The sequence below is a fragment of the Schistocerca piceifrons genome, chromosome 7 (assembly GCF_021461385.2).
Source record: "Schistocerca piceifrons isolate TAMUIC-IGC-003096 chromosome 7, iqSchPice1.1, whole genome shotgun sequence".
In the NCBI taxonomy this organism is placed as follows: Eukaryota; Metazoa; Arthropoda; class Insecta; order Orthoptera; family Acrididae; genus Schistocerca; species Schistocerca piceifrons.
The window spans coordinates 480,506,510-480,519,560 of NC_060144.1; the positions used below are offsets into that span (position 1 = coordinate 480,506,510).

Genomic DNA, 13,051 nt, shown 5'->3' on the forward strand with positions numbered 1-13,051 from the left:
GTGAAATATGGTTGTTAGGTGCCTCATTGTCTAGAGAACTCTCGAGGGGGGGGGGGGGGGGGGGTAAGCACATAAAGACTACATATGATCTCCGGATTGGGCACAAGTATGGGAGCAATCGCTTGTAAGTGTGTTGAGGAGGAGAGACAAGATGCTATAATTATCATTTATAGGAAAGAACCATGGACCTTGCCGTTGGTGGGGAGGCTTGCGTGCCTCAGCGATACAGATAGCCGTACCGTAGGTGCAACCACAACGGAGGGGTATCTGTTGAGAGGCCAGACAAACGTGTGGTTCCTGAAGAGGGGCAGCAGCCTTTTCAGTAGTTGCAAGGGCAACAGTCTGGATGATTGACTGATCTGGCCTTGTAACAATAACCAAAACGGCCTTGCTGTGCTGGTACTGCGACCGGCTGAAAGCAAGGGGAAACTACAGCCGTAATTTTTCCCGAGGGCATGCAGCTTTACGGTATGATTACATGATGATGGCGTCCTCTTGGGTAAAATATTCCGGAGGTAAAATAGTCCCCCATTCGGATCTCCGGGCGGGGACTACTAAAGAGGATGTCGTTATCAGGAGAAAGAAAACTGGCGTTCTACGGATCGGAGCGTGGAATGTCAGATCCCTTAATCGGGCAGGTAGGTTAGAAAATTTAAAAAGGGAAATGGATAGGTTGAAGTTAGATATAGTGTGAATTAGTGAAGTTCGGTGGCAGGAGGAACAAGACTTCTGGTCAGGTGGCTACAGGTTTATAAACACAAAATCAAATAGGGGTAATGCAGGAGTAGGTTTAATAATGAATAGGAAAATAGGAATGCGGGTAAGCTACTACAAACAGCATAGTGAACGCATTATTGTGGCCAAGACAGATACGAAGCCCACACCTACTACAGTAGTACAAGTTTATATGCCAACTAGCTCTGCAGATGACGAAGAAATTGAAGAAATTTATGATGAAATAAAAGAAATTATTCAGATTGTGAAGGGAGACGAAAATTTAATAGTCATGGGTGACTGGAATTCGAGTGTAGGAAAAGGGAGAGAAGGAAACATAGTAGGTGAATATGGATTGGGGGACAGAAATGAAAGAGGAAGCCGCCTGGTAGAATTTTGCACAGAGCACAACATAATCGTAACTGACACTTGGTTTAAGAATCATGAAAGAAGGTTGTATACATGGAAGAACCCTGGAGATACTAAAAGGTATCAGATAGATTATATAATGGTAAGACAGAGATTTAGGAACCAGGTTTTAAATTGTAAGACATTTCCAGGGGCAGATGTGGACTCTGACCACAATCTATTGGTTATGACCTGTAGATTAAAACTGAAGAAACTGCAAAAAGGTGGGAATTTAAGGAGATGGGACCTGGATAAACTAAAAGAACCAGAGGTTGTACAGAGATTCAGGGAGAGCATAAGGGAGCAATTGACAGGAATGGGGGAAATAAATACAGTAGAAGAAGAATGGGTAGCTTTGACGGATGAAGTAGTGAAGGCAGCAGAGGATCAAGTAGGTAAAAAGACGAGGGCTAGTAGAAATCCTTGGGTAACAGAAGAAATATTGAATTTAATAGATGAAAGGAGAAAATATAAAAATGCAGTAAGTGAAACAGGCAAAAAGGAATACAAACGTCTCAAAAATGATATCGACAGGAAGTGCAAAATGGCTAAGCAGGGATGGCTAGAGGACAAATGTAAGGATGTAGAGGCCTATCTCACTAGGGGTAAGATAGATACCGCCTACAGGAAAATTAAAGAGACCTTTGGAGATAAGAGAACAACTTGTATGAATATCAAGAGCTCAAATGGAAACCCAGTTCTAAGCAAAGAATGGAAAGCAGAAAGGTGGAAGGAGTATATAGAGGGTCTATACAAGGGCGATGTACTGGAGGACAATATTATGGATATGGAAGAGGATGTAGATGAAGATGAAATGGGAGATACGATACTGCGTGAAGAGTTTGACAGAGCACTGAAAGACCCGAGTCGAAACAAGGCCCCCAAAGTAGACAATATTCCATTGGAACTACTGACGGCCGCGGGAGAGCCAGTCCTGACAAAACTCTACCATCTGGTGAGCAAGATGTATGAAACAGGCGAAATACCCACAAACTTCAAGAAGAATATAATAATTCCAATCCCAAAGAAAGCAGGTGTTGACAGATGTGAAAATTACCGAACTATCAGCTTAATAAGTCACAGCTGCAAAATACTAACACGAATTCTTTACAGACGAATGGAAAAACTAGTAGAAGCCAACCTCGGGGAAGATCAGTTTGGATTCCGTAGAAACACTGGAACACGTGAGGCAATACTGACCTTACGACTTATCTTAGAAGAAAGATTAAGGAAAGGCAAACCTACGTTTCTAGCATTTGTAGACTTAGAGAAAGCTTTTGACAATGTTGACTGGAATACTCTCTTTCAAATTCTAAAGGTGGCAGGGGTAAAATACAGGGAGCGAAAGGCTATTTACAATTTGTACAGAAACCAGATGGCAGTTACAAGAGTCGAGGGACATGAAAGGGAAGCAGTGGTTGGGAAGGGAGTAAGACAGGGTTGTAGCCTGTCCCCGATGTTGTTCAATCTGTATATTGAGCAAGCAGTAAAGGAAACAAAAGAAAAATTCGGAGTAGGTATTAAAATTCATGGAGAAGAAATAAAAACTTTGAGGTTCGCCGATGACATTGTAATTCTGTCAGAGACAGCAAAGGACTTGGAAGAGCAGTTGAATGGAATGGACAGTGTCTTGAAAGGAGGATATAAGATGAACATCAACAAAAGCAAAACAAGGATAATGGAATGTAGTCTAATTAAGTCGGGTGATGCTGAGGGAATTAGATTAGGAAATGAAGCACTTAAAGTAGTAAAGGAGTTTTGCTATTTGGGGAGCAAAATAACTGATGATGGTCGAAATAGAGAGGATATAAAATGTAGGTTGGCAATGGCGAGGAAAGCGTTTCTGAAGAAGAGAAATTTGTTAACATCCAGTATTGATTTAAGTATCAGGAAGTCATTTCTGAAAGTATTCGTATGGAGTGTAGCCATGTATGGAAGTGAAACATGGACGATAAATAGTTTGGACAAGAAGAGAATAGAAGCTTTCGAAATGTGGTGCTACAGAAGAATGCTGAAGATTAGATGGGTAGATCACATAACTAATGAGGAAGTATTGAATAGGATTGGGGAGAAGAGAAGTTTGTGGCACAACCTGACCAGAAGAAGGGATCGGTTGGTAGGACATGTTCTGAGGCATCAAGGGATCACCAATTTAGTATTGGAGGGCAGCGTGGAGGGTAAAAATCGTAGGGGGAGACCAAGAGATCAATACACTAAGCAGATTCAGAAGGATGTAGGTTGCAGTAGGTACTGGGAGATGAAGTATCTTAATTCTTCCATGTTTTCTGAAGTCAGTAATGTTCTACTGAAATATGGTAACAATTTTAACAGTGAGGTTATTCTTTGTCTTTTTGTCTCTGCACTTTTGGTGAGTCTACACTGTTGAGAGGATGAGGGGTTTGTTGGTTTCTTAGAGAAATCTGTAATTCCATAGATTACAAACAGTGCATCATCTGACATGTCAGTCAAAATTAATCATTTGTTTTGGAAAACTAAGTTTCACAGTTACACTTTGTTTTATTTTATTTCTACTTCTATTTGTTACCACTAGCTTTGGAGTCGCAGCCCCATTATCAAGCACTATTGCATAAAAATTATGCAAAAAGAGTACGTTTCAAAAGTATAAATTTGATTAAATCACACTATGTATATATTAATTAATGTAATGCCCAACAGAAAATTAATCCCTACAAAGCATACAATGTAGTTTCAGTTACAAATAGTTACATAACCTACAAGCAAAGAGCTCTACTACGTTTTAATCTCTGTAGGGATTAATTCCAAAACAAATATGTTATCAGCTACAGATCCACAAATACGGGTCTCCTTCAAAAATAATGGAGAAGATCATGAAATATAAAGTTAGTATGGTTCCAGCCAGGTTTCCTGGCCCTGTGACTTTCTGTTTTGTGTTTCACATTTGAAACTGGCAGCTTGATAGCTGTAATTTCTTTGTCTTGGTTTTCCACATGTGCTTCTGTGGAAGACAAGTTACTACACAGTTCACTACTGTGTTGTATGTTTGCAGGCTCGAAAAACATGACTGACTTTAACAAAATGGTGTGTTTGCAAAAGCACTCATGAACACAGTTGCCAGTTCCAGTTTACAGTGTTGTGAGGGTAAAAAGATTTCCTCGTCTCTACTAATTTCTCAGTCTCAGTGGCAATGAGATAGCAAACACCGGTGGATTCCTAACACTTATAAGCTTTATTGCTTTGGCATATATGATTCTGTTCGTACCTTGACTGCCTGAATTTTTTACCTTCAATGAATGTTCGTGACTACAGACTGTGAGATTCCCAGTGCAGTTTATTTGTAATAGTGGTGATGAACAGGATACTCCAAGTTCATTTGCCACATGTAAGCTATGTAATTTAAGGTGGTGTGCCCATAGTGTTATCATTTGGAACACTTCATTGGGTTTAATGTGCAATGTCATCTTAAAACACATAAATATAGCATTGTCATATTCTAGTAAGACTAGTGTGTTGGAGTCGCAGCTGTTTTCTCAAGTTACATATTGCGACAATATAACGATCTTCCCAGTTGTGTCAACTCTTCAGATATCCATCCCCATTACACCTCCGCATGAGCACAACACCAGAAGTTGAAGATTTTGTGAAGCTCCATACATATTTGTTACTTGCCAAGTAATTTTGCCTTTTGTAATTGAATAACTTGCGAAGAAGCACAAGTTTCTAAGCCACCTTACTGATCTAAGGGTTTCTTCAATACACTGAACATCTTTTTGAATATAAAAGGATGAGATATTTTCAAAAGACCTCATATCACATTTAATATCATGAATATATTCTCATCCCAGACATCACCAGCAAACAATTGTAGCACTTCAACAGCCATCCACTTCACTGCCATATAGCATACATCGATGTTTCTGAAGTTTATATCATCCTCAAACCCGAGTGTTCAAGTGAAGAACTATGCTCCCTATGACACAATGTTTCACCATTGCTCGCCACAATGATTAATGAAGCATTCACAGAGCTTACAGTTACAGAGGATTGGCAGTATTCACAATTACCAAGATCAGCACCCACATGTTGTAAGGCATACTGCTATCTTTGCTGTCATAACTTATCAACACAGTACTCCTTACTTAACAGCTGGCTCCTGGAACTTTTGGAACCAAGAACACTTTCTCTGTGAAAGCACTGTCTTGCTGTATAATGACAATGCCGCAGTGCTAGGAGTCATACAGTGTCTTTGCGTGGGGAGTGGAATCAGTGCTGAAGTACTGCACAGAGCTATCATACGCATTAGGAAGTGGAATTAATAGTTAGTAGATGGAAAGTGTTTCAGTTGATCTGTGTAATGGCACAAGGGATTAATTATGGGGTGTACATATGGATAATGAAAAAAATTTCCAGATTTTCCAGTTAAAATACATTTTTTCCTTGCTGAAAATACACTATACCACTAGTGAAAGCAAATTTTTTCTGTGTTAAGTGACAATATACCTGCCCTCAGAGCTATAAAACTTATTAACCCTTTGAATGCTGAAGGTTTCATACAACAGCATAGAACTTTCAAACATTATGGAAATGAAACCCAGCAAAAAACAATGTGTTTTGAAAAGATCTTTGATGCTCAGCAATATTTACAATGCACAAATAGGAATTCAACCTACTACACCACAGTAGATTCCGAAGCACTGAAACTGAAACTTTCGTGTGCTTTTGTCAGCTATTATAGCTCATGTCATGTGATCTTGCAAGCCAATGACAGCAGATATTGAGAGCATAGGACACATACTGTTGTCAGCCAACAGCAATGTCACTGTTAAATAGTGGAAACACACAAAGAGGAAAAGTTAGTGGCTTAAGTTAATATACATACAGCATAGCTACAACAAAAGCTAAGCTTTCACACACAACACTGGTCATAAATTTTTTGAGGGTGTGATTGGGCAGGGTCCTAAGAACACGGCTTAAATTGCAGCAGCTGAATATTTCTGACAAGCCTGATTATAAATTTCACTGCTGTGCACAGGACATTTTGTGGGTTACCTGGCTGAATACATGTTCTGTCGAGCACTTCAACCTTTCCATAGGAAACCCAATTACATGCGCAATTTCTCACGAACTTGCTTCACACTTTTTTTAAAGGATAATTAAACTTTTGCCATCATTATTGCACAATTTGTAATCCAAGAAAGAACTAAAATAAATATGAAAAACTAACCTTGAATCTTGACCTTTTCTAGCACGTGGTACCCTTTAAGATATATCAAACACAAATGTGCCAGTAAAATATTAAGTAATAGCATATATGATTCGTCTTCTGGGCCTGAAATTTTTCTTTGTGGTTGGTTCTAAATGTTAAGTTCTGAATGACAGTCTAAAGCTCATTGATTTAAGAAACTCATCACACATTCTCACATGTAACTTAATTCATCTTGTATAAAAGGAAATTTACTTTGATAGTAATGCTTCTCAGTCCACTGTTCGCAATAGTTTCCTGCAGCAATGTGCAAATGTAGATGTCGCACTCATCAAAACGAGACTCTTGAGAAAGGCGCTTTGAAAGCACAATGTTGTTACAGACACTTTTGTGTGGATTGTGTCACACAGTGTCTAGTTGTTGTAAATGACACATTTTCCTTGAAACTAAAGTTTTACTTTGGTGTTATTCTCTCGTTTATGCCTTATTGCTGCAGTATTATTCTGCAGTAGTGGGCTAAAATAAATTTCTTTGTTAGAGTTATCTGTTTTAACTAAAAACTAAAACCATGAAAAATTCCTGGGTTTTTCTAGCTGTCCGGCGCATATACACCCTGAATTATGGTTGATACTGGGTCATGTTTGAGATTCAGTAGTTATTGTGGGGGAAACATACTGAGAGTAAAACATATATGAAGAGGCATCCATGATCAGTGATTACTTGTTTAACTAATGTGGAAATGCAACAACAAATGTTACTTCAGTGTGAATATAAAACAAACATAATTGTTAATTACACTGGACAAACTTAGGCATTTTTAGCACAGTGTGCTACATTGAGGAACAATACAGAGTACTTTGAATTGTACTGTTATTACTTCAATTCAACTTCAATATATGAAAAGTGTAAGAGATGCATATACACAGTAGGCACCTAGTCAGGTTATTTTGATAATCAAGTGTGATTCCATGTAAAGCTCCCATATATTCTAGTTCGATAGCCACAAAATAAACATAAAAAGACATTAATTCAAAGGACTGTGGGGCTTCACAAGGTTCACCACACTTGTATGCAGCCAACAAAGACTGAGCTCAACCATTGGCCATGATCCACCATGCAGAAGGTTCATGTGGGTTAGTGAATGCCAGGGATGTAGCTAACAATGTCCACACCCTATTTTCAAAGACATACTATTTCTGATATAAGATCAAAACATACCACACACTCATCTGCCGGATGAAAGATCAATAGTCTTTACTGTGACAATGGCCTATGGCCCTGCCGCCGTGGTAACACCAGTTCCCGCCAGATCACCGAAGTTAAGCACTGTCCGGCTGGGCCAACGCTTAGATGGGTGACCATCCAGTCTGCCGAGTGCTGTTGGCAAGCAGAGTGCACTCAGCCCTTGTGAGACAAACTGACAAGCTACTTGACTGAGAAGTACCGGCTCTGGTTTTGTAAACTGACATACAGCGGGGAGAATGGTGTGCTGACCACATGCCCCTCCATATCTGTATCCAGTGATAACTGTGAGCCGAGGATGACACGGCGGCTTGTCGGTACCGATGGGCCTTCATGGCCTGTTCAGACAGAGTTAAGTTTAATTTGTTACTGTGACTATAACCAACGAGCAGGCATCAATGATTAAGTCTAAATGCTTTTACAGGGTTAAATGTGGCTTGTGTGTGGTGGCACATGTGAATATGATACATTTTGTATGTACTTCAGCACTGTTCACTGTTATCACATCAATTAGTTTATTTGCAAATGTTGTAATTACACAAGTAACAGCAAATTATTATTTTATTTCATAGAAGAGGCAAGAGACTAGATCCCTCTGATTTATAGAACTGCTCCTGTAGCATGGGAAGGAATGGTTCATTACCAGATGTTTCTACTCCTGTCACTATCTACCCAATACCCTGCATACATCCTTTGAATTCTTCAGTGAATTTAGAAATACCTGGTATAAGAGATACTTTGTTATCAAACTTATAATAAAACCGAGTTTCCAATATTTAATCCAGAAGACAAAAGAATGACAGGCAATTCCAGAATGGTTGGCTCTACAAATAATGTACTTACTGCTTTTTTAATTCCATCACAGTCGTGGCAAAATGGTAGGAACCACCATCTGGGAGATCTAACAGAGAGAAATGATCATTTAAAGTACTGAAGAATAGATATGTCAACAGTTCATCATAAGAAAGAAACAGAGTAATAAAAAAGGACAGGGTACAAGAAAACTAGAACTTCACTGGGAGTATTTCGAAATTAAAAATGCTTCTTTAGAAATTTCCCATTCACTCCATTTAACAAAAGATTTCTCACTAAAGACTTTATTCAGTAAATGTATGTGATATTCAACTCTCGCACACAGAACTGTAGTTATTGGGATTAGCACAACTCTTCAGCTGATGAACTAGTCACATGAGGACTGTTAAGGAAATGGGTTTCACAAAAATGAATTTACTACTAATACTAGAACAGCGTCACACAGTATCTATACAATATACTTCCTACTCACACAAAAATTATGGAAGAGTTTGTAATATGGATAAATCATACACACGTTATGTAGTATCATGACACTGACAAATATTTTGAGCCATTTTGGTGACTAGTTTCGCTGCATTCATTTAGTACACCATCCGTCTCCCCGCCCACCCCTACGAAAAGGGAACAGCAGCAGCTGTAAAGAACACTTGGGCATGTGAACTAGGTATGATACAGCATCTGAAAACATAATGCCAGCTGTTTCTTCGCATATACAAAAACCTGCCAGTACTTTGCTGCTAGTTCAGACATTTCACAGCTTGCCAAAAGCATTTACCCTGTAGCTGTTCAGATCACTATCCGAGTGCATTTCTTACAGTGGTGTGCTACACAGACCATGCCCTATGCATCGCCTGCCATCAGTGACAGAGGCTCATTAACGATAAAAATGTTGTTATGGGCAAGAAGAAAGAAGAGATACGGCATATGCCTTTGAATGCATGACATCCACTCCATGCATACTTTCACTAGTTCTATCTCCTGCTCATAATTATCCAGAGAGATTTTTTAACCAGTTATGTACGTCACAACAAACTTTCCACATTTTAAGTACATCTGAATCAAAAACAGTTGAACAGATTAAGTTACAACCTAACATTGCTAACATAATTTCAGTTTGTTTGTTTTCGGGGGCAAAAACAACTAAGGTCATATGCGCCCTAATCAAAACTGTAGTACACAAAGACAAAGAGAAGAGCTAAAAATGACTACATGTTAATCCCAATTGATGGAAGTGAAGACAGCTAAAAACAAGGAACTGAAGAAAGGTCTACAAAATATGTCAGAGAAATAGAGGTCCAGAACTAAAAAGTTAAATGGCCTTGAAATGCGAACATTTTTAGGTTAGGCTTTACCGTGACTGTTACTGACATTAAATGAAATAACAAGTTTACTGTTACCAGTCACCGTTTTATTTTTTCCACGATGCGTTTCGAAGGTTTAAACCTCCATCATCAGGTGGATTTACATTAGTTAGTATTACATGTGTGTATGTTTTGTTACGGCTTTGGAGGAACTTGTGGCACTGCCTAGTGGAGAAACAAGACACTATTTCAGAATATGGTTTTGGATAACTTTTGACAAAAAATTAAACTGATATCTAATGGTAAACTTTAATAAGTAAACTAGAGTACCTCCAGTGGTCACAAGTTCTTTTTCTGTCGTAACACTTCACACGTATACTGCCACATTTGTAAACAAATATGGCATCTGGAATCAGCTGGGTGCAAGGTTCATACAGCAGAAGAGAAGACATAATCGCAAAGTGCAAAGAAAATACATCGTAACAACATTATTACAGAATAATCGTTTAAACCATTTGCAGGTGTTTGTTTTGAGGTGTCAAATATATGTGTGTGTACTTCAGGTGGTATATAAATCCAATTTTGAAAGGTTAAAACAGCTAAACATTCGTACTCGTTTATGCAATCAGGTGGAAAGTTAAAATGGCTTAAACTTCATACTTGCTAATAACAATTAGGTAAAATGTTACAGGCTTGAATTATAATGATCATATTGGCAACAGCAGTAAAATCATACATAGATGACTCTCTTAGAAGAAAGAGAGAGAGAGAGAGAGAAAGAGAGAGAGAGAGAGAGAGAGGGGAAGGAGTGATTATATGAGAGCAAACATTTACATGACAAGGTGTCTTTAAGATTACATGTTGCATATATTAGCTGCCTAAAGGTTGGGGTAATACACTGGTTAATGTTATAAAGTATGCAGATAAATATACATTTGTGCCAGTAGTTGATGTACATACAGTTTTAAGCTGACAAGGGGTACAAGCTGTTGGTGTGATGGATTATCTGTGAATGAGGTCAATCTCTTGTACTCTTGGCAGCTGTCAATATTTATGGTAAATATTAGGATGTGTGCACGTGTGTGTGTGTGTGTGTGTGTGTGTGTGTGTGTGTGTGTGTGTGTGTGTGTGTATTTTAAGAGTGTAGACAGTTGCTGAAAACAGAGATGATACTATTGTAAATATTGTCATTTAAGATGGATTCTGGTTGTTTCATTTGGTGTTTGTATATTTGGAGTGTTTCAAGGATGTCTAGCTTCCTGCCTTTTGGTTGGATGTGTAGGATGCTAATACTTGTGTTGTTAACATGGTGTTTTGTTTCATGTAGATATGTAGATGATATCATAATTTTAATCAAAGGCACTAAAGATGACATCAGTGAGTTGAATCAGTTTTTCAACAACTCCCATGAAAGCATAAAATTCACAGTTGAACACCAAAAAGATGACAGTATAAATTTCCTAGACCTTACCATTACAATAAAGAATAACAGACATCAGTTTGAAATTTATCGGAAGCCTACCACAACACATACTACAATCCACAACTCCTCTTGCCACCCCACAGCACACAAAATGGCAGCATACCGGTACATGATTAATAGAGCTATCCAGCTACCACTCTCAGAAGATAAATGTGATCAAGAAATTGAAATAATAAAACAAACAGCTATTGAAAATGGCTATAACAGCTCCATAGTAGACACTCTAAAACACTCAATAATGGCAAAGCAATCACAACACAAAAAACAAAAAGAAAATAACACCTTCCATACAATCCCCTTTCTGGGTAACATTTCATACCAGATTGCTAATGTCTTCAAACGGAAAGGCATAAGCATATCCTTTACAACAGACAACAAGATTGGACAGAAGTTACCCCACAACATCGGCACACGAGACCCACTTCATCACACAGGTGTGTACAAAATTGAATGTTTGGACTGTGACTGCTTCTACATAGGACAGACAGGCAGATCATTTGAGATAAGGTTCAAGCAACACATGGCAGCACTAAAAAACAAAAAATACCACACATCAGCAATAGCTACCCACCTACATGAAACAAAACACCATGTTAACAACACAAGTATTAGCATCCTACACATCCAACCAAAAGGCAGGAAGCTAGACATCCTTGAAACACTCCAAATATACAAACACCAAATGAAACAACCAGAATCCATCTTAAATGACAATATTTACAATAGTATCATCTCTGTTTTCAGCAACTGTCTACACTCTTAAAATACACACACACACACACACACACACACACACACACACACACACGTGCACACATCCTAATATTTACCATAAATATTGACAGCTGCCAAGAGTACAAGAGATTGACCTCATTCACAGATAATCCATCACACCAACAGCTTGTACCCCTTGTCAGCTTAAAACTGTATGTACATCAACTACTGGCACAAATGTATATTTATCTGCATACTTTATAACATTAACCAGTGTATTACCCCAACCTTTAGGCAGCTAATATATGCAACATGTAATCTTAAAGACACCTTGTCATGTAAATATTTGCTCTCATATAATCACTCCTTCCTCTCTCTCTCTCTCTCTCTCTCTCTCTCTCTCTCTCTCTCTCTCTCTTTCTTCTAAGAGAGTCATCTATGTATGATTTTACTGCTGTTGCCAATATGATCATTGTAATTCAAGCCTGTAACATTTTACCTAATTGTTATTAGCAAGTATGAAGTTTAAGCCATTTTAACTTTCCACCTGATTGCATAAACGAGTACGAATGTTTAGCTGTTTTAACCTTTCAAAATTGGATTTATATACCACCTGAAGTACACACACATATATTTGACACCTCAAAACAAACACCTGCAAATGGTTTAAACGATTATTCTGTAATAATGTTGTTACGATGTATTTTCTTTGCACTTTGCGATTATGTCTTCTCTTCTGCTGTATGAACCTTGCACCCAGCTGATTCCAGATGCCATATTTGTTTACAAATGTGGCAGTATACGTGTGAAGTGTTACGACAGAAAAAGAACTTGTGACCACTGGAGGTACTCTAGTTTACTTATTAAAGTTTACCATTAGATATCAGTTTAATTTTTTGTCAAAAGTTATCCAAAACCATATTCTGAAATAGCGTCTTGTTTCTCCACTAGGCAGTGCCACAAGTTCCTCCAAAGCCGTAACACAACATACACACACATGTAATACTAACTAATGTAAATTCACCTGATGATGGAGGTTTAAACCTTCGAAACGCGTCGTGGAAAAAATAAAACAGTGACTGGTAACAGTAAACTTGTTATTTCATTAAATTGCCTTCGTCGTATTGCTATGACAGATAAAAAGTAAAACACGGTCGACACCCCATGTGTCGTTCACTAAAACAGCTGACA

The 13,051-nt window shown here is 38.3% G+C and overlaps 1 protein-coding gene across 1 annotated transcript in view; it reads right to left on the reverse strand.

The window, feature by feature from the left end:
- The window catches only part of LOC124804906 (lipoyl synthase, mitochondrial), a 112,466-nt gene that overhangs the window by 67,106 nt on the left and 32,309 nt on the right, over nucleotides 1–13,051 (reverse strand). The window contains exon 4 of the mRNA XM_047265282.1: nucleotides 8,390–8,447. Coding sequence (XP_047121238.1) covers nucleotides 8,390–8,447 — 58 coding nt within the window. The remainder of the gene's footprint in view (nucleotides 1–8,389; nucleotides 8,448–13,051) is intronic.